A 23,167-nucleotide genomic window follows, 5' to 3' on the forward strand; every position below is an offset into this window, starting at 1 on the left:
ATACACATATTTAAACAACAAAATTAGAACCTGGAAGAACAGAAACCGAATGGTTGTTAGCAACAACCCTCTGGGAGTGCAACAGGAAGAAAGCGATTTTCTGCGTTGTCTTTTGCTGGACTATTTGAGGGTTTCATCTGGAACATCTGCCCTCTGGCATTCTTCACCTGGCGACTCCTCCTTCAAACCCCAACTCAAATGCCTCCTCGCCTGGGAGGCCTTCCCGGACTCCCCCAGCCTAAGTGAGGATCCAGCGCAAAGGCCCTTGAGTGGAGCCCTTACCACGTGTGTGCCCCCATTAGACTGTGAGCCCCCCAAAGGCAGGGACCATGTCTGTGGGATGTCGCTCTGTCCCAGGGCCCGGCCCTTGAGATGTGGGCGCAGCCCCCTTCCCCAGGTCCCCAGTCCTGGCTCTGCCAGTGCTTGGTGGAGGGATGGGGGGAAGTCTCCCTTGCTCTTTGGGCCGCACGAGCCTTATCTGTAGAGGGAGGGAGGAGGCTGAGGCCGCCTCTAGCTTTAACGCTCCCTGGTCCTGGCATTCTCCGCCCCGCCCCCCGTGAATCCCCTTTCCCAGCCTGGTTGTCTCAGGCAGGCGCGGCTCCCAGCAGCCCCCACCTTGTGGAGGACAGCGAAGATCACAAGCAGCAGCAAGAGCCCCCCGATGCCGCTCAGCACGTACACGTGGAGCATTTCCTTCTCGTAGACGATGTCAACCTTCATGATGACCTGCAGGAGGAGAGAAGGGGCTGTAAGGAGAAGGCTCTCCCACCTCCGACATGCTTGTGCATGGCGAGGTCGCCGCGTTTCTGGTCGGGACTGCGGCCCGCCACCGCCAGGCTGGCCTGGACGCCTCTCCCCAGTGAACCTCCCCGTGCAGCTGCCCGAGCGAGCTGGTAAACGTGCACACCACCCATCGGAAGCCCTGACATGGCTTCCTCGGGCCCAGAATGAAATGCCAGAATCTCAGCTCAGCATGCAAAACCTTCCAGGATCTGGCTGAGGTGCAGCTTCCCTTCCCCTACTCCGAGCTTCCTGCCTGGGTGGCCTGGGCCCCCACACGAGCTGCTTGCTCTGCTTCGAGCACTTTCCCGTCATGCTCAGAGTGGGCACGGGGTGGGTACCCTTTGCTGAGCTGCCATCGAATTGATCTCTGCCTGACACGTCTCAGACGGGTGACCGTGGGGCCCGCTTGCCAAGTGGTGGCGGCGCGCCCACGGCATCCAGCACGGCCTTCGCCAAGGCCCACAGCTCTGAGCGCCAGGAAGCTCTTCCTTCTGGGCCCAGCCCACACCTCCCACGGGGCCCTCCTGCTTCTGGGTCGAGCTCTTCCAGCTCTGCCCTGGGGCTCCACGGAGCCCTCTGCTGCCCTCTGTTCCCGAAGCTTCTGAGGAGGCAAAGCCATACCTGGGCCAGGGAGGCATTGCTGCCGTAGAGGTGGAAATGCTTGCTGCTGTTGAAGGAGATGGAGAGGGAGCTGCAGAGGCTGAACATGGAGGGGGCCTGCGGGAGGGGTGGGGGAGACGTCAGGCCAGGGGAACAAGGAGTAGAGCCCACTGACCTCTGCACCCCACCTCGACTGAGGGGGAGAAGCCGAGGAGAAGGGGCCGCAGTGGGGTGCACCACGGCTTCTGAGTTCTCTACCGTAGCGTCCTAATGGGCCACGTCCCACGGCTGGAAGGAAAGTTTTCCTACAGAGAACCCAGAAGAACCCTCCATAGACCCATGAAAACAGCCCTGCAAATTTCAAGCAAATCATGGTTCTCTTTCATCTGCCGCTATGGAAATATCAGGGCTTTGCATCCGGGTACTAGAGAAAAATGCAGGAAGCCCATCTGGTGGGGAAGCCCACAGCTCAGCCCTCGGGCTCTCCCCACCCCCTGCGTCTGTTGCCAGCAGGTGCTACCTCGATCTCTCCCACCAGCTCCACAGTCCCGGTCACTTGGACGAGGATCTCCTCCTTGAAGACAAGTGGGCAGTGGAACTTGGCTCTGGGCAAACAAGGCTGCCAAGAATGAAGAGAGCAGGGGTCAGTGAGGCCTGTCTTCCCACCTGCACTCTGTCAGCCCCCACCCCAACTTCTGAGCCCATGGGCCCGGACCTCAGCCACACTGGGCAGCCTCTCGAGATCCTCACGACGGCAAGTCACAGCAGGCTCCTAGGAATGATGAGACGGGGCCTTCGGTTAGTCCAGAGCAGAGAGAGGATGCTGGCCCCTTAAGGCCAGAACGTGGCCTCCCTCCCCACTTGCCAGATCTGGGGCATCCCAGTTCACTCCCACTGGCTCTTGGCAGATTCGGAAATCACTGAGCCCAGCAGGATGCATCCATCCTCACTCCCTTCCCACACATCTGTACCCCTTTATGGGCTCACTCCCACCGACCTGGGTGTCTCTCCCCTCTCTGGGCAGTACTCACCATCTGCACACTCCACTTGTGTGTGATGGGCCCCTCGTTGTGAGGCCCCGGCACTCCAACCAAGGCCTCCAGGGCAGGCATGTTGTGGTCATAGACAGAAGGCTGAATCCTCACCTAGGACAGAGGACACGGGCCCGCAGAGCCCTAAATGCCAGCCGCCCCTCCAGCTGCCCCTCCAACCACCCCTCCAGAGGCAATCCTCACTGGCTGAGGCCCGAGGGACGCGTGGGGGAGACGTCAGGCCAGCACGGGCTACCTATGCCCCTCTGCCTTCTCCTCGGGGCAGACCCTCGCACACCCGGCAAGGTACCACTCAAGTATCGTCTCTGATGGCTCGGCTGACGCCCCCAGGCGAGTGCGGCTACCCCGCCATGTGTTCCCACAGCACTCCCCGTTCCCAGCAGGACGTGGGTCTGTCTGTCCACGGACTGCACGCTCCGTGAGGGCAGCCCCTGTGGCTTCTTTCCCTAGCAATTCCCTGCTGCCTGACACACTACTTAGCACACAGCAGGCCTCCAGAAAAATCGATGCCTGAATGAGCGAAAGAAAGAACGAAGGGCGTTTAACAAGGATAGACACAAAAATTGTTGGCACAATGCAGGTTGGGAAGGACTCACTTTGGCGAGGGCACTGAACTGATTTAAGAAACAAGTCCTGAGTACCTTTTAGATGAAAGGGCCAACTGTGCGAGGCCTGGGAGACCCAGAATCAGAGAAGAAAGTGACTCAGGAGTAGCACCATGGAGCCACGGCTCAGGGAGGCCAAACAGGGAAACTAATATCCAGTTGGAGAGGTTCTACCATTAGACAAACATTTGTGGACGCTTGAAAAAGATCAGGTATGTTAAATTGAAAAGGCCTAACGTCAGAGGCAGCATTTGACTTTAACCGTGGAAGACAGAGAGGACTGGAACAGATGAAGATGGCGGAAGGCACCCAGGAAGCGAAAATGTGGGGAGTCAGGACAGCACCAGGCAAGTGTGACGCAGAGGGAGGTAGGGGGCCTGGGACAGAGAGGAGGTAGGACATACGTCTGGAAAGGAGACTTGGGGTGAGACTGTGTGCCCAGAAAGCCTAAGGCCAGAAATCAGGGGACCCTCAACTAGGCAAGGCGAGTCACGGAAGACAGCTAAGGAGGGCAGGCTCTGGGGGGCTCCCTCACGCCAGGCCCAGAACGGAAAGGGGCGGGGAAGGCAGGCAGAGATCCAAGCTGGCAGCCTGTGCCAACAGCTGTAAGAGGGAGAGGAACCTGAGTCTGAACAGTAGTGGGGGCCAAGGAGACAAGGGAACACGGAATAGAAGTTGAGGAGGCAGGGGGGCCCGGCACGGAGGAAGGACAAATTCACCCAGACTTGGAAGTTTTGCTTGAGGAAAAGGGTGCTCTTGAGCACCCCTCCGGTGATGCTGGCTTAGGGGAAAGTGATACATTTGGTTTAGAACATGTTGAGACAAAGCTTCAAGAGGAACAATTGCACTCCTAGGTATATACTCAAGATAAATAAAACGGGTCTGCACCAAAACTTGTGCAGGAACGTTCAAGCAACACGGTCTATAAAAGCCAAAAAGTGGAAACCACCGAGATGCCCACCAGCTGACGCCCGGACAAATCTAGCTCGGCCTAGCTCACGATGTAATATTATCTGGCAATAACAAAGAATATAGAACTGGCCCGGGCTACAACGCGGATGACCCCTGAAAACACCATGCGAACTCAAAGAAGCCAGTCACAAAGACCCCATACTGTAGGATTCCTCCCCTACATAAAGGTTCTTTCTGGAATAATGAAAATCTTCTAAAATTAGATTGTGGTGATGATTGTACAACTTTACTAATATACTAAGAGCCACTGAACCATATGCTTTATTATTATTATTATTATTATTATTATTATTTTAAATGTTTTATTTATTTATTCATGAGAGTCAGAGAGAGAGAGAGGCAGAGGCAGAGGGAGAAGCAGGCTCCCAAGGAGCAGGGAGCCCGATGCGGAACTCGATCCCAGGACCCCGGGATCATGACCTGAGCCGAAGGCAGACGCTTAACCATCTGAGCCACCCAGGCGCCCCATGCTTTATTATTTTTTTAAAAAGATTTTATGTACTTATTTGAGAGAGAGACAAAGAGAGCACAAGCAGGGGGAGGGGCAGAGAGAGAGGGAGAGGGAGAAGCAGATTCCCCGCAGAGCAGGGGGCCTGACTCAGGGCTCAATCCCAGGACCCTGAGGTCACGACCTGAGCCAAAGTCAGACCCTTAAGGGACTTAGCCACCCAGGTGCCCCTGATCTGTACAGGTAAATCAGGGGCGCCTGGGTGGCTCAGTCAGTTAAGTGTCTGCCTTCGGCTCAGGTCATGATCCCAGGGTCCTGGGGTCAAGCCCCGCTTCGGGGCTCCCTGCTCAGCGGGAAGCCTGCTTCTCCCTCTCCCTCTGCCCCTCCCCCCATTTGTGTACTCTCTCTCTCTGAAATAAAATCTTTTTTTAATAAAAGCAGGTAAATCGTATGAACTGTGACTTTTATCTCATTCTATCATAAAGCTGTTAAAAGGCGGAAAAAGATGCTCGAGGGCATCTGGGCGGAGAGCAGTGACAGGCTGCGGGGCCAGGAGCGCCGGGGGAGCAGGAGGGTCGTGGTGCGGAGTTGCGAGCTGGGAGGGGGACTCGAACTGTGGGAACGCATGCCGGGCGGGCAGTGAAGATGGGGCGCATGGGGAGACGCACATAAGAACGATCGCCATTTGCTGAATGCTCAGCTCGCTGGGCATCCTGTGGTTCTGGCCGAGTGCCGGCGTCTGTGGCGGGCAGCACTGTCCCCGTGTCACAGAGGGGAGGACTGAGGTTCAGGGAGAAGAATCTGTCTGAAGTGATCGGGGAGCAGAGCGGGCATCTGAACCCAGGCTGCGCCTCCAGAGACTGGATGGGCTGTGCTCTATCACCTTCCTTGGATGATGGACCCACCCAAAGTAGGTGCGGTTATCATCCCCATTTTACCGATTGAAAAACTGAGGCTCAGAGAGGTTAACTAAACTGCCCAAGGCCACACAGCTTGAAATGGCAGAGCTTTAAAAAGATTTCAGGTCTGGCTGAAGCCTTTGTGCCTAACCGGCCTGGGGAGAGGGAGACCATGAGGAAGACCCCATGGGCCGGCTGCCCAGCTCTCACTGGATTACCATGCCTGCTGAGCTCACAACAGACCCCAGCTGACCTCCCTGTGGCAAAAGGGGCCTAACAGGAGAGCTTCCGGCAAGAGGGAAAGATCCCCAGTGTCCCACGCCTAGTTGGGTTTCGTTAAAACAGACATCATCAGGGCCTTTAGCAAGAGTGGCTGCGCGGTGGGCCAGGCGGCAGGGAGCCAAATGCAGAGCTTAAGATGCTGGAGGGTGCTGATGTGGCTGGAGGTGGCCGGAGGCATCTGGCTCTGATGACTATCCCGAGAGAGAGAGAAATGGGGTGTGTGGGGGCAGGGGGGAGCGCAAAAGGTTTGAGTTGATTCCCAGAGGAGTGGGGCAAGAAGGGAAGCAGGCTTCCACAGTCGCTGAGGAATCTCCAGGCTGGGGCCCAAGACCCGCCTCAGCCATTAACAGCCTCCACTCCCCAGGCACCGGGCCAAGCACTCCACGGGGAGTTAGTACCCCCCCTCAACCTCACAACACCTGCAAGTTCTCGTTCCGAACGCCATTTGTCACAGCAAGGAACTGAGGCATGGACAGTTAAGCCCTTGGCCCAAGGTCACACAGAGATCCAGGGGTAGAGTTGGGGTTTGGATCCATGCCTGTCCAAGTCTTTCCCACTATTCTGCTGGCAGAAGGACTAGTCTGCCAACCTCCTTGGGGAACCCAGAGGCATCCCAGCGAACAGCACTAGAAACCAACCCTACTGGCCATTCTCTATGCAAATGGGCATCTGACCTCCCCAAGGGCCCCTCTCCTCCATCATCTATTCCAGAGGAGATGGCTCCAGCCTCTGTTCTAAATGGGCTACCTGCCTGGGGTCCCTTTCCTGCTGGGTTCCTGCCCCAGTCTGCCCTGACGCCAACATGGCCTTGGGAAAAGACAGTTTCTCTTTGGGGCCTCAGTTTCCTCCATGGGAAAACAAGAGTGCCTTCGGCAGTCAGTGCCTACTCCTCTCTGAGGTTACCTCTAAAAAGGCCTTAGACTCCTGGAGCTTTAGTCTCAGGGGCTGGCCTCCCTCTTCTTTGTTCCCGTGGAGATTGCTATTACAGCTCCGAGCATATGGCATGAGAAGTGACAGATCATTAACACAGAGGTTAAACACATGAAATTTGGTATTCCAATAAGTGCTGGAATCTGACCTTTCCCCTTTAAGTGGCTGGGTAACCTGGCAAGTTACTCGGCCTCTCTGTGCTGTGGATGTCTCATCTGCACGCTGGGAATGGCCACGCCTCTACCTTCTGGGGTGAGAATCACAGGGGAGGGGGTCACATCTATAAAGCACCAGGCAGAGAACTGGGTCAGGGGCCCTGACGGACTTAGGTAAGAGAAAAGTACCTAGACTAGAACTGTGGCTCATTGAACGTGTGAATGAAAATCTAGGTTCTCTCTCAGAGTGCTTCTGGCTCTCAAGCTCTGCGATCCCACGAAGGATCCAGTGCTGGAAATGAGCTGGAAGCACTTCCGTGGGGGCTGTGAGGAGCTCTAGAAAGGATCACGGGATGAGGCGGAGGGCGCCGGGTTCGCCGAGGATGAGGCTCGTGTCTCTGCAGCCTCCACGCTTTCCTCAGGATGGGGCTGGAAACCGTGTGACCCAGAAGGGCCTTTTCACACGGAGGTTCATACCTGGTAGAAGTGTTTGACAAGGTGGCTCTTGGGACCCTTGGGGGTGAAGCTGACATACAGTGTGGAGTTTTCCTTGCTGTGGAGAGAGGGAAGAGCAGAGGTAGAAAGAGGAGAAGACAAGGACCCAATCTCCAGCAGGGCAGGGGCCCGGGTCAGGGGAAGCCTCTGAGGGAACCCCCCAGGGACCACGCAGCCTTGCTCTCATGTAACCTTCCAGCGCTCTGCTGTTTCCCTTTGGAAAGTGAGGTTCGTGGAAGGGGTCCTGTCTGTTGCCCAGAGTCCTGCCGTGGAGGGCCAGGGCTGGAACCCAGGCGGATGTGCCTTTAGAGCTGTATGCTCCCCGCCACACAGGGTCCCCACCTCAAGAGGGTCTCCACTGTCCTCTGGGTCCTTCATCTCCCACATAATGGCACCAGCCTCTGGCTTCCTCGCCATCCCATCCTTCCAATGACCTTCCTAACGTCACTGTCTGATCCTGCCACCTGCCTACTCAGAATCCGTCAATGGCCCCCTGCTGCCCGCAAGGGTCAGGCCCACAGCCCCCCATGTCCAGTCCTGCCTGCTGCACCCCACACACACCTGTTGTCCCCCACACCTGTGCGCTCCCTGCTCCCCAAATTTACCCCACTGCTTGCTGCTTCGTCTACGCTCTTCTCTCTCTCTCTCTCTCTCTCTCGGGAGAACGTCCTTCCTCCTCCCTGGCCCTTATCTGAACCCTCTCATTCCCCAGACCCCAGTTTAAGCCCCCACCTCTCCATGAACCCTCCCATCACTCCTCCAACCCAAATCACCTCTCCTGGCTCTAATTTCATATCGCACTCCAGATAATATCATTGTGTTTGGCATTTGCCTTCAAAAGCACCAGAGACCTTGGCTCAGTCACTGTCCCTGTCCCCCTCTCACTGAGCCAACCTGAGAAAGCTACTCTGCTTTTCGGGCTTCATCCTCTTTTCTGTAAATGAGAAAATCCAACTGGGGATTCCCATGGGTCCTTCCCACCATAACCTTGTGAGACTCACTGATTCTGTGTACGCGTGAGCTTGGCCTCTCCTACCGGACTATGAGCTCTCTGTGGGCAAGAGCCATTGCGAACAGTTTCTCCTTCTCTCTCCCAGTGCTCCTGGCCCCCAGGAAGCGGGGGGCATCTAGCACGGGGTTTTGGAGTCAGACAGACCCAAATTCGGACGCCAGCATCAGTGCTTCCTAGCCGTAAGACTCTGAGTGAGTTCCTCCCTTCTCTGAGCCTGCCTGTTCCCTGGTAACGTGGAGAGAGGCACAGCTGCCCCCTGAGGGGCTGAAAGCTCCAGGGGAGGCCCCAGCTGTGCACTGCGGCGAGCACAGTGTCTGAAATAAGGTCAACACTCCGTGTGCTTTTTCTTCCATCAGTAAACCATTGATCTCAGAACTCCTAAAGGGCCTCCACTCTTTGTTTGGGGTGTTGAAAACTCTTGGGGTTGTGGCTGGAATCAGTTCTAATTACCCCTGGGGGGCCAGAGGAAAGGAGGAGGCTCTGAAGGAGAGCCCCGGGGGGCAAGGCTGAGCCCTGGGTGGGGGAGGTGGAGGTGGGAGGAAAGGGCTGGTGGGCGGCTCAGGACTTACTCCTCAGTGAGGATGTTGATGGGGTACAGGACGGGGATGCTGGTGGCGGCCAAGTTGTTCCCCAAGACGTCTGAGTCCTCATTGTCACTGCACGGGGGCAAGGCAGAGTCCAGTGTTAGGAGAAGCGCGTGGCCAGGACCGTGTGGCCGTCTGCGAGCCGGGGCGCCTGCCTGGGGCCTGCTCACCAGCTCACATTGGCGTGCAGCTCGACAAAGTCCCCCCAGGAGCTGTTCAGCAGCGTATGAAACATCACCTGGATGACAACCTGGCAGGGGAGGAGAGGGCAATGAGGAGGGAAGCACCTCAGGGCCCCCAAGCCCAACTGCTGTGAGACTGGGGACCACTGTTATTTAGCCCCATAAATAGGTGTTTTATCCCCATTGTACAGATGAGGATCCAAAGTTCCAAACATTTAAGTCGCGCGTAAGGTCACAAAATGAATAACCCAACCCCAGGTTTGTCTGATTCCAAAGTCCAAGCTGTCATTCCCTTTGGGGTAGGAGGGGGGAGCTTCTTTACCCATCACCTGCACCCTTCCCTCCCTACCTCAGCCCAGAGCCCCTCGGTGGCGGCTTGGCTCCTCGGGGTTTGAGGCACTCACCGAGCTGCTTGCTCTGAAGATGGGAGAGCTCACGTTGCAAGAGAGGATCCTGGTCAGAAGCTCAGATACCTCGGGAAGCTCCTCGCAGCTCACAAGTATCTGGCTGTGGGGCTGGGGGTGAGAAGAGAAGGAACAGACTTCTTAGTGGGCAAGGCCAAGGTTCCCGGAGGCCACCAACCCTCAGGGCCCACGTCCCCCTGCTCTGTCCCTGCCAGGGCATATTCTCGGGGGGTGGGGGGGAATCAGGGGCACAGCCAGAGGCTTCATTCAAAGATGTCCACCACAACGCTATGTATAATTGTGAAAATCCAGAAGTGATCCAACAGTTCAAAGAGCTAGGAATGGTTCGGCGCGCTGAACGATCCCAGGCGAGGATACAGTGAGATCTACACAGTCAGCAACCATTTTTAAAGTGAGCTCGAGCCTTGATCCTGGGCTAAGCAGCATACAACCATTCATCTTCACTATCATCTGGGAGGACGGATCTCAGCCTCAGATCGGGGAGGGACTTCGATAAGGAAACAGAGGCTTGGGCAAGTCCGGTGACTTCCCCGGGTCCCACCCCTGGGTCATCTGGCAGGGATCTGGTAGGAAAGTGAACACAGGTCTGTCTGACTCCAGATCTCGAGTTCTACACCACTCTACTAGATGCCCCGTGAGGAAGCATTTAATGTTGCTGGGTGAGAATAATTCAAATGTCCACCGACAGATGACCAGATAAACAAAATGCGGTCTATCCATACAATGGAGTATTACTCAGCCTTAAAAAGCAAATTGGCCCATGCTGTCATATGGATGCACCTCACAAATGCCATGCTAAGCGAAGAAGACAGACACGAGAGGACAATATCCTATGATTCCACGTCTGTGAAAAATCTAGAATCGGCCAATTCACAGAGACGGAGAGTAGATGAGAGATGACCAGGGGTGAAGGGTGGGGAATGGGGAATTACAGCTTTTAATGGATTGAGAGCTTCTGTTTGAGATGATGGGAAAATTCTGCAAGCAGATGTGCTTGTGGCACAAGATCGTGAATGTTCTCAGTGCCACTGAATTGTACGCTTGAAAAGGGCTAAAGTGGCACATTTGCTATTACATATATTTTACCACAATAACCGTTTGTTTTAAAACCAAGGAGGAAAAATAACCAAATGGAGAGCAAATTGCCAATCAGTAAAAACAAGTACAGGATGAATGAATATGCAACGTAATTTATATGTATGTGTGTAGATACACAGCACGATAAACACTAAAATATTAAAAGTAGTAAGTGCTGAGTTGTAGGAGTATGGGGTGACAGTCTTCTCTAAACTTCTCTGTGATTTCCAGCTTTCTGTGGTGATCACGTATTACTTCAGCGCTGAGAATTAACAAAGTAAAAGTTGTATTTAAAACAACCCAGGCTTGGTGGCGCCTCAGTGGCTCAGTCGTTAAGCGTCTGCCTTCGGCTGGGGTCGTGATCCCAGGGTCCTGGGATCGAGCCCCGCATCGGGCTCCCTGCTCAGCGGGAGGCCTGCTTCTCCCTCTCCCACAACCCCCTGCTTGTGTTCCCTCTCTCGCTGTGTCTCTCTCTGTCAAATAAATAAGCAAAATCTTTAAAAAAATAAAAATAAAAAATAAAACAACCCGGGCCACCCCGCAAAAACACGTTGGTCCCCTTTAGGATGGAGGAAGAGGGCGCTCACTAAATCTGTGTACACCTTCTTGGTCACCAGATCCACGAGCCTCTGTCACATTCTCCATTCCACGTGACCCTCTCGCTAGCCCTGCGGGTGTCCCCAGCCTCTCTGGTGGGGGATCTGAGGCCCACGGAGGGTGAGGGTGGCCATCAGGCTGAGAACCCGGATGTGGGCGCAAGGCTTCTGCATGCCTGCTGCTGCCCACATCTTCAGGCTGTCCTGTCTGCCCGAGGCCCTGTGAGGGGAGCCGAAGCTGTGGGGACAAGGGAGGCCTCGGGCAGACCCTGCCTTGGCGCTCACCTTGCGCATCTCCACTTTGCGGAAGGAGAGTCCCTGGGGGAAGCTCAGGTGGAGGTGGACCCAGTACGCGTCTTCTTCCAAGTTATTCAGTATCAGCTCCACAGAGAAGGTGGCAGAGGGGGTCAGACGCAGGACACTGGATCTGGGGGGCAAGACCAGGGAAAAGTTACAGAGGCCCAGGTGAAGGAAGCAGGATCAGAGGCGGGGGCTGTCAGAACTGAGGGATCTGCTAGGCTAGAAAAAAATGAATAGACCCAAATCAGCTCCTGCGCACAGGCTTTGAGTGATTCGACCTCATCTGATCCTGACAGGCGTGCCCAAGGGACTGGAATTTCCCCGAGAGGCGAACGAAGGCCCACGAGACAGATCTAGTGAGTACAGACGCGGGTCTTCTGACTCGAAGCGCCCTGTTCTTTCCCGCACCCAGGAGCTGCCGCAGGAAAACACCAGGTGGCACAGGAGGGCCCAGGGGGTTGGAGGCCTCACCGTGCAGAGGAGAACGAGAGCTCCAGGTCTGCCTCACACTTCTTGTCCTCCCCGCAGTTCTTCTCAAAAGGGATCTGAAAGGCCAAGAAGAAAGACTAGGAGACTCAGGCCCCAGCCCCGGGAGGGAGGGAGCCTGGCCTCTCCAGCTGCCTCTCTTTCCCTCTTACCTCCTTGGCCTCTGCGTGTGGTGAGGGTCTCAGGATGGGCCGTATGTCCTTGCCCTGCTGAGCAGAGTGGTGGGAGGGCCGGGAGACAAGACAGGTTAGTTGAGGCAGCAGAACTCTCGAAGGAGGGCTGGAGGGGCTCAGAGCTTGGGGCTCAGCTGGGCTGGCTTGGTCGGCCCCTCTCAGGAGCCAAGGCCCGCCCCAGGCGGCACCTCACCCTCCTGACTCGGCCCCAAGCTCACCTGTGCAGTCCTTGAATGGCAGCTCCTCAAGGGAGGCCAAGGCTCAGGGTGTCCATTGGACAAGAGGACCTGGCCTTGACAAAGCAGCTCCAAAGCTCCTCCTGGCCCATCTCCTTCTTCCCTGGGCTCGCCCGCCAGTGACTAGCTCTTACTGTGGTTCTCCTCGGCAAACCCCAGCTCCCCCCAGAGCAGCTCTCCATCTCTCCTCAGATCAAGGCCAGTTTTCCCAACATTTCTGGGGCTTCTGCTCCAGGCCAGGCCCTGTGCTGGGCACTGGGTATACACACCAGAGAACAAAAGAGACACACTGCCCATCTCCCCCCCTCCACCCCACCCTCCCCGATCTAGGGGGAGAAACGACCAGCATCTTCAAGAGTTTGAAGGGACAAGTACAGGGTATATTCAGAGCCTGCAGAAGGGAATCCTATCTCCCACTGAAATCTAAAGGATGAGCAGGAGAGAGCCTGGTGAGAAGGGAGCGGGAGGAAGAAAGGACAGGCCACACGAAGGCCCGGCCCGAGGCTAGAGAGCTTGGGCCTGTGCGTGCAGCCGGAAGACGCTCAGACCCGCCGCAGTGCTGCGTGACGGGGGCAGGAGACCGCAGCAGGGTCCAGGTTCCCCTGGGCCTTGAAGCCGGTTTGGGAGTTGGGACTTTATCCTGAGGGTAATGGCTTCATAGAAGTGTTCTGTGAGTTATTAGCTGAATGTTCTAGAAAGACTCCAGCCTCCTCCACTTCCAGGCCACCTGCCAAACAACCTCCCCACTCTTCCTCTTTTTTTTTTTTTTTAAAGATTTTATTTATTTATTTATTTGAGACAGAGAGAGAGACAGAGAGCATGAGAGGGAGGAGGGTCAGAGGGAGAAGCAGACCCCCTGCCGAGCAGGGAGCCCAATGTGGGACTTGATCCCGGGACTCCAGGATCATGACCTGAGCCGAAGGCAGTCGCTTAACCAACTGAGCCACCCAGGCGCCCTCCCCACTCTTCCTTAAGGGACAGGGGTCCTGGGGGCCTCTGCTGACTGTTCCCACCCATCCTAAACACAGATTCCCGCCACTCACTAGACCACAGCCAGCCCCCAAATGGGCATCCGGGGCCTCTGTCTTGCTCAGTTGTCCTTCTACAAGAAGCTACGCCCACCTCCTCATCTTCCTTGAATGTAGCACCACACCTTCCCTTATGCTTTTCCCTTTACCTCTCCTCAATCCACCACCCAAAGTTGACTCATTCTGCAAGACCCAGAAGCAGTGACACTTCCCCCAGGAAGCCTTTCTTAAGAAACCGTGAGCTCATGTCTCTTTTTTACCCTGAGTTCCTACTCCACACAGCTCGGCTTTAAAAAAAAAAAAAAAAAATTAGTGCCGATGGCAGAGACTGCTGGTTGTCTCCATATACCCTTCCTCTTCATCTGCCTTTAAAACAGAGCCTCCCCTTTCCACGTGGTCATACGGCCACCTGGCCAGGCGGCTGCGCTTCCCAGGCTCGTACTTAGGTGTGGTCGTGTGACCACGTTCTGACCAATGAGATGCAAGGGTAAGCATCACGTGGATTTCAGGAAGGGGTGTGCTCTTGCACGTCTCTCTCACGCCTGCTGTGCTCCCCAACACCCGCAGGCTGCGCCATCTTTGTTGCCTGGGCTCACACGATGCCTTCTCTCTGAACGCCCACCTCCCCTTCTCTACCCGGGGACTTCAGGGGTCGCGTCTCAGGCAACAGACATGTTGTCTAAGATTCTATTGCCACGCCACATCTACCCTGACCACAGCCTCATGACGGCCCGTCATAACTGTCTGTTGACTTGTCTGACCTCCAGAGCAGACCGTGAACCCCTTGCGGGCAGGCACCATGTTTTATTTACCTCAGTGGAGCCAGTGCCCAGAACAGGGCTCAGCACAGGCAGGTGCTCAATCAACTTTCCTTAAGCACGTGATGAGCATCTGGTGGGCAGGGGCTTTAATTTTTGGCGAGCACGCCATCGTTCCCTTCAAGTCTCAGGAGAGTGAGCGGGCGTGGGCACTGAGGGCATGCTGCCAAAAGCCACGAGGAAGAGTGCACTTAGCAGTCACGTGCTCCAGCTCTGGGAGAGGCCTCACGATGTCGTGACTTATTTTATAGGTGGGGACACGGTCCCAGGGAGGGATGGAACTGCTCAGATGTTCATGCCAGGAAAAACAAAATCCACATCTCTGGGCTGGCAGGCCCAGGCTCTTTCCACCAGATCCTGCTGCCTTGAAGCTAAACCACCAGCTGAGTGTCAAGGATTTGAGGAGAGGAAATCTGGCTTTGGCCCTGGGTTTGGGAGTGTGTGGTCCAGCAGATGAGGATAGATACTGTTTCCCTCTTCTTTTACATCATGATGCCCCCCACCCCAATTCGGCTTTGAGGAAACTACCTGCTCTCAACTGAATACCCTTCGATGAGAAGACTGATCAGGGTGCCCTGTCCTGCCTGGAATTTGCTCCTTGAGCAGTATTATTAGGATCCTGGTGAGGTCTGAAGCTGATGCTTGGCAGGAACCTGGAGTAGATTCACAGAAGGGGCCATGTCCTGAAGAGTCCATCCATTATTCCCTCCCCTCAAGAGCCCCCAGAGCCTCCACTGTGGTTCTCCTTCTTCCCAGTCTTGCTTTGCCAAATACAAGCTCCGATACGTTCCTTTCCTGCTGAAGTGGGCTGTATTTGGTTTCTCTTGCTTAAAACCAAAGACTCCTCTATAATACAGTCTTGCTAAACTGAAATTCTACTCTCCCCTGTTTCCTATCAATTCCCCTAAGTCATCTTTTCTTACCGCATGTTGGTGCCTCGGTGTCCCTTCTTCCTCCCAGAGAGAGAAATTTAGGGAGACGTTGATGGGAGAGATGAGGTCTTGAATGCATACCTGAAGGTGATGAGAGTACCACCGATATTGTGAGTTTAATCTTCCAGTTAAATGCTCACCTGGTTCATACTTCACAAATGATGAGATTCTAACATCAGGTGTTTATAATATGCCCAGGGTCGCTTCTCAGCCCGAGTATCTCCCTCAGCCCCAACTCCCATGGCAGACATTGCTAATCAACCACCCCACTTTTCCCATTGAGTCCTGACCAAAGTCCCTGAGTCTCTGTCAAACTGCTCTAGGCAGCCGTTATTGAAGTTTGCACAAGAAAAGAATATTCTAGAATAACTAGAATATCCTAGTTCCTTGAGAACAGTGATGGGTCTTGGCCTTTTATGTTATTACCAGTCCCTCACACTGGCACTTTGTAGGCACCTGAATCATCTTCACCTGAACTCCTTCACCAACCCAAAGAGGCAGGCATTATTATCTCCACATTAGAGATGGGGAACATAAGGTCAACAAAGGTAATCCAAGTTTCCTAAGGCCTAGAGCTAGGAAGTGAGCCCAAATCTGTCCAATTCCAAGTCCAAGGTCTTCCCATCATGACACACTATCTCTTCTCTGGCAAATTTATGTTGAAAATCTCCAAATCATGTGGTGGGTACGGGTGGGGTGCAAGGAAGCAGAGGGGCACTGAATGCAGGTATGAATGAGCTAAGATAATGAGCTCATAACTGTTGACACTGGGTGATAAGTATTTGGGGGTTCACTGAGCTATTTTTTTTTTTGCTTTTATGTTTGAAATTTCCCCATAACAAAAAAAATTAAAACAAACTTCAAAATCTTTTTGTTTTTAGATGGGGGGATGAGGGAAAGAGGGAGAGGGAGAGAGATAATCTCAAGCAGACTCCATGCTGAGCACGGAGCCTGACACGGGGCTCGATCTCACGACCCTGAGATCATGACCTGAGCCGAAATCAAGAGTTGGACGCTTAACTGACTGAGCCACCCAGGTGCCCCCGAACTTCAAAATCTTACACACCAATCCCATACCCAGTCTCTTAATAAATACCTAAGGGATCAGAATAATTTACCATCAACCCTACTTTACACAGGACTGTTAGAAGCAAACTGAATTTGGGCGTCTCAGCAGTTGCTCAAACTGATATTTAAAAAAAGTTTTTCTGCGATGGATGTTACTAATAAGTGACTATGTGTGCCTGGCAAATAAGGACGCACCACCGTGACGGAATATTCTGTATCTATTAAAATACTTATAAGAAGCTGGGTAGCAGCATTAATATATGATGTGTGGAAAAATCAGGGGGAAAATGGGAAGTATTTTCTAATGGTAACGATGTCAAAACGCCTACGTCCATAGATTGAGGACTAGAGAAAATATGCTAACGGTATTATTACCACTATTGCACAAGGAGATGGTGTAGAGAGATCCAAGGGCCTGTGACCCAGCTGGTCGGTGACCGAGCCGAGCCTTGCACCCACTGCGGTCAGCTCCGCCGCCCCCGCACTTCCTAGCGCAGCCCCGATGGCTCCCTTACCGGGAAGTGGAACCAGAACTTGGTGCAGGACGGGTCTCCAGTGACCGCTGTGTTCCCGCTGAGTTCATGTCTCCCTCCTGGGAACAGCCCCCGGCTTCTGGTCCGATGGCCATCCAGCTGCAGAGTGTAAGTGAGGTTGGCAACCAGGAGCCCTGGGCAGGGAGAAAAGGCAGAAGGTGAAGGGTGGGGCCATAAGCAACAGCTCAGGGGAGCAGGGGAACGGCACTGACCTTGAAATTGGAGGGTGAGAGGCTTGACCTGGAAACACACTGTGATGTTAACTCCTTCTTTCTTCTTGTTACTGGTTGAATAGGAGCATTCCACTTCATGCACTGGGATCTCCGCCGGAGAGAAGGATATCTGAGTGAGGATGTCCACCACAGGCCGGGCACTGCAGAGCGGAAAACAAGAACACTTTCCCTGGGCCTCAACTGCACTCCCAGTCAGACCCGGGGCTCCTTCTACCCGCGTCCAGAGGACTCTCCTCCCCGAAAGCAGACCTCAACAGCACTGTCTCCTCGAAACAGTAATAATAATGGTAATTCATTAGGGCTTCCCAGTTCCTAGTAGCCCTCTGACCCATTTTCCATACGGAAGAGTGAGCTTTGGGGGGGCGGGGGGAGGGACAAGGAGAAAGAGACAGAGAATCCCAAGCAGGCTCCACACCCGGGGTGGAGCCCGCCACAGGGCTCCATCTCACGACTCTGAGCTCATGACCTGAACGGAAATCAAGAGTCAGACGCTCAACCAACTGAGCCACCCAGGGCCCCCAGAAGAGTGAGCTTTTAGAAAGAGAAATCATGTGGAGCTACTTCCGTGCTTATAATGCTTCACTGATACCACGTGGCCTTTGGAATAAAATCCAAACTTGTTACTATCCGTGTCACACTGCCCGCCTCTCCCATCTTATTTCCTCCCACCCTCTCCCTTGGCTGATGTTCTGGCCAAGTCCAACTTTTGCCTGCCTCATGGCCTCCGCACATCCTGAGCTTTCTACATGGAAGGCTCTTACCCCAGATTTCTGCAAGCCTGGCTCCTTCTCCTTTTCTAAGTCCCAGCTCAGATATCACCTCCTCCGAGAGGCCTTTCTCGGCCACCCCATCTAGAGGAGGTCTCGCCTACTGTTCCATCTCACAGAACGCTGTTCACTTCCCTCACGGCACTCGCCACGAGTTGTAATCACCTCCCTGTGTGCTTAACTTTTTTTTTTTTTTTTTAAAGATTGTGTTTATTTATTTGACAGAGAAGGAGAGAGAGAGCACACAAGCAGAGGCAGAGGGAGAGGGAGAAGCAGACTCCCCACCGAGCAGGGAGCCCGATGCGGGACTCGATCCCAGGACCCTGGGATCATGACCTGAGCCGAAGGCAGACGCTTAACGACTGAGCCACCCCGGCGCCCGTGCTTAACTTTTTATTACAGATTTCCCCACATATACACTCTGTACTCAATGCTTGGTCCAGTATTTAAAACCCAGCAGGTGCTCTAGTCCACTCACTGATGTTACACGATGCCTCCAGTAACTGGAAGACAGGGGAGAGACAGGAATTGTCGTCACCATTTCAAAAATGAGAAACTGAGGACCTGAGGAGCTAAGTGACTGGGGTCAGACCACCCAAGAAGTAAATGGTAGAGCTTTGACCTGAATCCAGGTGACCAGGTTCTATTTTTTTTTTTTTTTTAAGATTTTTATCTATTTACTCATGAGAGACACAGAGAGAGAGACGCAGAGGCAGAGGGCGAAGCAGGCTCCTCGCTGAGCAGGGAGCCTGATGTGGGGCTCGATCCCAGGACACTGAGATCATGACCTGCACAGAAGGCAGGTGCTTCACCGACTGAGCCACCCAGGCGCCCCAGGTGACCAGGTTCTAGAGCCATCACAGGATGTTGCTTCTCTAGGAGGTTTTAATGTCAGCCAGGCCTGGGTTCAAATCCCAGTCTGCCACTGAACTGTAGCTGTTTAAACCTGAGTAAGACATGAAGGCTGTGCAGGAAGAGACCAGAAGAGTCCTAGTACAGGGGTAGCTGTTCAAAGGACGAGAGAGCTGAGATTATCAACAGTCCCATCTTACCTGAGCACGATCACCTGCCCCTCAGCTCCCACAGCCACATCTGTCAGGCCATCCCCTCCGAGGTCTTTCACCCCGTGGATGGAGCGTCCAAACCACTGAATTCCTGAGAACACCTGCGTCCCTTCAATCCGCTGAGACCAAGAGAAAAATTCCTGCTAAGCTAGGGAGAGGACAGGCCGTTGGGGGGGAAGGGTCAGGCGGGGAAGTGGGGTCTGGGCTTGGAGGCTTCTGGGTGCCCGGGAACGGGTTTGGATGGGCAGGTAGGGTGCCTCTCACCTGGCTCGGCCGGGGGCTCAGCCCCCTGTAGTGCCCGTTGAAGATGTACACAGCCCCCTGCTCCTCCAGAGGGGCCCCCACCGCCACGTCCGCCAGCCCATCCCCATTGATGTCCGTCAGGGCCGCGATGGCTGCTCCGAATCGCCCAAGCGGGTAGCCAGGGTCCCCCTGCAGCTCTGAGACCACTTCGAACCCCAGCTGGGAAGGAGCAAAGTGACAAGCCCTGCTTCAAGCACTCAGCACGCGTTTGCAGGGGGCGGCACCATGTACATGGAGGACGCTGAAGAAGGGTCGGGTGTGGTCCCTCACACAATGGGAACGGTGCTGCAGACTGACCTGGGCTCAGGTCCCAGCTCCACCCCTTGCTGTCTGGGTGACCTTGGGGCTTTGGAAGGTGACTCGGCCTTGCTGAGCCGCAGTGCTCCCATTTATGAAGGAAAGCTCAGAGTTTCCCAGAAGGTGATTGTGTGAGGACCAACGGAGGTGTCCTGTAAATAAAAGGTTTGGCCCTGGGCCTTGCACACAGCCTACCCTCCCTGAGCACGGAGTGTCAGCTCTCGTTTGTCAGTTGTTCTAAAGGTCTGATCCACCATGATCAGTCAGGGAAAGCCTTTCAGAATAGTTGGGACCTGGGTCAGCCTGGGAATCTGTTTCTCCTACCCCTGCATATCCTGGTCCCCACCTGTTTTTTCTGGTAGATAAACACCCGGCCTCCTCTCTGCTCCCCATAGAACAAGGGGGCTCCGATCAGCAGCAGCTCTGTCTCCCCATCTTGGTCCATGTCAATGCCACACAGCTCGCCACCGAAGTAAGAGCCAATCTGCACGGAGAGGAAGATGTCTGAGGAAGCCCCGTGAGCCGGACACCTCCTCCCCCTCAGCTGTACCATGTCCATCTGACTCCATCCTTCAAATGCAGGTGCAAGTCCTGGACCACCCCCCCCGCCCCGCCTCCGCAGAGCCTTGTAGGAGTCAGGACAAGGAGGGTGCTCTGAGGTTCTGTTTCTTAAACTGGCAGGTGGAGACAACAAAGCTCAGCTCAAGGGCTCTGTGGGGACTGAATGTGACAGTGCTTGGCACAGGGCCTGCCGCACCGTGAGTGGGTGAGTGCTTGCCAACAGCAGGGAGCATGACCAGTGCCGTACCAGTCCCTGACCTGCGGATGCCCCCTGGGGCCGTGCTCACCTGGCTCCCATCTATCTTCTGGATTTGGTTCCAGTGTCCTCTTTCCTTTGACTTCTGGAACAGCAGCACCCGCCCCACATGCTGGTGTCGGGGGGCTCCAGCGGCCAGTAGGGAAGTGAGCCTTTGGGAGGGCAGCCAGGTCACTGTGTAACCTGAGGGGCGTGGTGGAGAGAGAGAGAGAGAGAGAATGGGAGAGAGGGAGGACAGGGGCTTGGAATTAGAAGCGCAATGGCGTCTGGAGGAAAGTAAAACCCAGGGACAAAAAGGGCAGAGACTCTGGGAAACTGGGTTAGTAGCAGAGATGCACTGAAATAGTCAGAGGACCTTCTCCGGAGAAAAGCAGCCATGTGATCCGAGTGGCACAAATCCTGCCATCTTGGCCCAAAACTGCATTTCTCAAACTGTGGCCAACACACAGGCCCAGGAAAAAGCAGCCACGGACGACAGGCTGCCAGTAAACATGGCGCATCTTCCTGAGCCTCAGCAGACCTGAAGTTTGGGAAGGGAGACTACACTATTTAAAAATAATCAGATAACGGGGAGCCCGGGTGGCTCAGTCGGTTGGGCATCTGCCTTCGGCTCAGGTCATGATCCCAGAGTCCTGGGATCCAGCCCTGGTTGTTGGGGGGGGGGGGTCCCTGCTCAGCAGGGAGTCCACCTCTCTCTCCCCTCTACTCATGCTCTCTCTGTCTCAAATAAACAAATAAAATCTTTTAAAAAATAAAGTGAGATATATTCATAAGAAGAATGCAAAATCTGTGTGAATATTAAAAATAAAGCAGGAGACTTGAACACATTTTATTTAGAGTTCTCCCTTCAGGCCACCTTCCTAGTCCACAGCTTGCGTGTGAGCGAGGTTTCTCCCCTGTGAGCACGTTGTGGGGACATCTGAGGAAATGCAGCAGGAAACTGGACCAGGGACTGTGCTTGAGCCAGGACCCATCCAATAGGAACGCTCTGATTCAGGAGACGACTAACTGACCCAATTTCATCTTCTCTGCTTAGAGTAGTTGCAAATGAGTGACAAAAACAGAGCCATCCGAGATGCCACAGCGCAGGAGAAGAAGGGTAGAGAGGCTGAACACCTTTCCCATTCATCTGTGTACATTCCTGGAGCGCTGGGGTTAGGAACTTGCCCTCTGAAATCAGAGGCAAGGTTTTATTCCTAGTGCTGATGCTTCCCAGCTGTGTGATTGTGGTCAATTACACCACGCACTGAGGCTCAGTTTTCTTATCCAAAAAACAGAATAGTACCAGCCTCATAGGGTGGTTTTGAGGGTTAAGGAAGTCTTTGTGCTCTGCGAGTTTAATAAAGAAAATGCTTAGCACTATGCTAGTGATATCTAAACTAAGATCTGAAGGAGAGTTGCACCACGGGCATCCGGCATTGATTGATTTTATCTATCTATTTATTTATTTATTTTAGCAGGAGTTGAAATGTTTTTTTCTTTTCTTCTTATTGAAGTATAGTTGACACAAGGTGATATATGTACAATCATATATCTATATGTACACATATAATATATATACATGCACATATAATCGTATCCATATATACACATACACATGCATTGTGTGCGTGTCTAGTGGGACAGGCGCCTAACTAGAGATTAAACCATAGGCTATTTCTTCTTGAAAGAGCAGTGTTGCTGACTAGCTCGCAGGATACTGGGGGACACAAAGCTCCTTGAAGTGTTAGGGTTAGGAACTACAGTGTAAGTGTGTTGTTTGCCAGCACAGACTTTGGGGGCTACACTACTGGGCTCCACCTACTTGTTCTGTGACCCTGGGCAAGTTATTTAAACTCTCCTGGGCTCAGTGCCTTCATCTATAAAATAGAAGTAATAGGGGTGCCTGGGTGGCTGAGTTGGTTGAACATCCGACTCTTGATTTTGGCTCAGGTCATGATCTTGGGGTCCTGGGATCGAGCCCCGCGTCAGGCTCCGTGCTCAGCCGGGAGTCAGCTTGGGATTCTCTCTCTCCCTCTGCCCCTCCCCCCCGCTTGTTGGCTCTCGAATGCGTGCTCTCTCTCTCTCTCTCTAATAAAAAAATAAAATCTTAAAAAAAATAGAGCAGGTAATAAAAATGCCTACTCACAGGGTTACTGTAAGAATAAAATGAGATAAAATGAGATAAAATCTGTCAATACATGTCATGCACCGGGGCCTGGCATGTAATACTTAGTAAAGAATGTCAAAAGAGAGAGAGAAAATCATGGAGGGTAGCCCTCCTTAGAAGGGTAGATGCAAGATGGATGGCACCAATTTTCCCAAGGTAATTATACAAGGAAGCCTTTGTGCTCTGCGAGTTTAATAAAGACATGGCCCACCCCTATATAGGGGTCATGCATGAGGCCGGGTGAGGGGGTTTCTAGGTAGATCCTGGAAGCAGTCCTACCCCAGGGCTCCTGAAGCCAGTCTGTGCCTTGACACAAGTTGACTATATGAGCGTGAACTGGAAGAGCTATAACCTCTGTGCACAAGAGTGAGGCCTCTCTGTGCCTGAGACTGGCATCCACTTGGGTAGACTAGCAGCCACAGAACTGTGCAGGACAAGCTCACAACAGCGACACCATAAGGCAGAGAGAAGCAACGTGCCTTTGCTCTGCACTTGGCATCTGAAGATCTCTTGAGGTGAATCAACCTTGGAGTTCATGGACAATTCTAGAGGAGGAAGCCTCAAGGAGGAACTGCTGGTCCCCCTACTAATGGGGCAGGCTGCTATAAAAGGGACCCAGGATTCAATTTATGGGTAAGACCTAGAGAGGTCGCTGGGTGGGCAAGCTTGAGCAAGCTTAGGATGGGACAGTGTGAATAATGCTGGTTGGCACTGGTCTACAAGGGTGGTCCTTAGCTAACTAGATATTTAGGTCTGGGGGAATACTGGCTTGGTGTGTGAAAGTTAGGTAAAGGAGGTGGCTGGGGATATGGGCTCAGGGTTGGCTGGTTGGCATGTGGAAGGCCTGCTCACAGTCCCCTTGTTCA

General features: G+C 53.8%; 1 protein-coding gene and 1 long non-coding RNA gene across 6 annotated transcripts in view; one reads left to right on the plus strand and one right to left on the minus strand.

The window, feature by feature from the left end:
* The window catches only part of LOC117999597, a 19,628-nt gene extending 1,768 nt beyond the window's left edge, over nucleotides 1-17,860 (plus strand). Inside the window, exon 3 of the long non-coding RNA XR_004676289.1 lies at nucleotides 16,967-17,860. This is a non-coding gene — a long non-coding RNA (uncharacterized LOC117999597). The remainder of the gene's footprint in view (nucleotides 1-16,966) is intronic.
* Nucleotides 1-23,167, minus strand: part of ITGAL (integrin subunit alpha L) — a 58,541-nt gene that overhangs the window by 2,698 nt on the left and 32,676 nt on the right. For 4 of the 5 annotated variants that reach the window (XM_034988868.1, XM_034988869.1, XM_034988866.1 and 1 more), the window contains 19 exons: nucleotides 20,184-20,335; nucleotides 19,682-19,819; nucleotides 19,000-19,197; nucleotides 18,724-18,854; nucleotides 16,884-17,044; nucleotides 16,654-16,805; nucleotides 15,062-15,151; nucleotides 12,036-12,092; nucleotides 11,869-11,942; nucleotides 11,383-11,524; nucleotides 9,404-9,514; nucleotides 8,988-9,067; nucleotides 8,803-8,889; nucleotides 7,204-7,279; nucleotides 2,415-2,528; nucleotides 2,099-2,155; nucleotides 1,904-2,002; nucleotides 1,405-1,500; nucleotides 616-726 (listed from right to left, as the gene is read on the minus strand). In XM_034988868.1, coding sequence (XP_034844759.1) covers nucleotides 616-726; nucleotides 1,405-1,500; nucleotides 1,904-2,002; nucleotides 2,099-2,155; nucleotides 2,415-2,528; nucleotides 7,204-7,279; nucleotides 8,803-8,889; nucleotides 8,988-9,067; nucleotides 9,404-9,514; nucleotides 11,383-11,524; nucleotides 11,869-11,942; nucleotides 12,036-12,092; nucleotides 15,062-15,151; nucleotides 16,654-16,805; nucleotides 16,884-17,044; nucleotides 18,724-18,854; nucleotides 19,000-19,197; nucleotides 19,682-19,819; nucleotides 20,184-20,335 — 2,126 coding nt within the window. The remainder of the gene's footprint in view (nucleotides 1-615; nucleotides 727-1,404; nucleotides 1,501-1,903; nucleotides 2,003-2,098; nucleotides 2,156-2,414; nucleotides 2,529-7,203; nucleotides 7,280-8,802; nucleotides 8,890-8,987; nucleotides 9,068-9,403; nucleotides 9,515-11,382; nucleotides 11,525-11,868; nucleotides 11,943-12,035; nucleotides 12,093-15,061; nucleotides 15,152-16,653; nucleotides 16,806-16,883; nucleotides 17,045-18,723; nucleotides 18,855-18,999; nucleotides 19,198-19,681; nucleotides 19,820-20,183; nucleotides 20,336-23,167) is intronic. The other variant, XM_034988867.1, reaches the window with a different exon arrangement.

The sequence above is a fragment of the Mirounga leonina genome, unplaced genomic scaffold (genome assembly GCF_011800145.1).
Source record: "Mirounga leonina isolate KUSES-001 unplaced genomic scaffold, KU_Mleo_1.0 Mir_454, whole genome shotgun sequence".
Classification (NCBI taxonomy): domain Eukaryota; kingdom Metazoa; phylum Chordata; class Mammalia; order Carnivora; family Phocidae; genus Mirounga; species Mirounga leonina.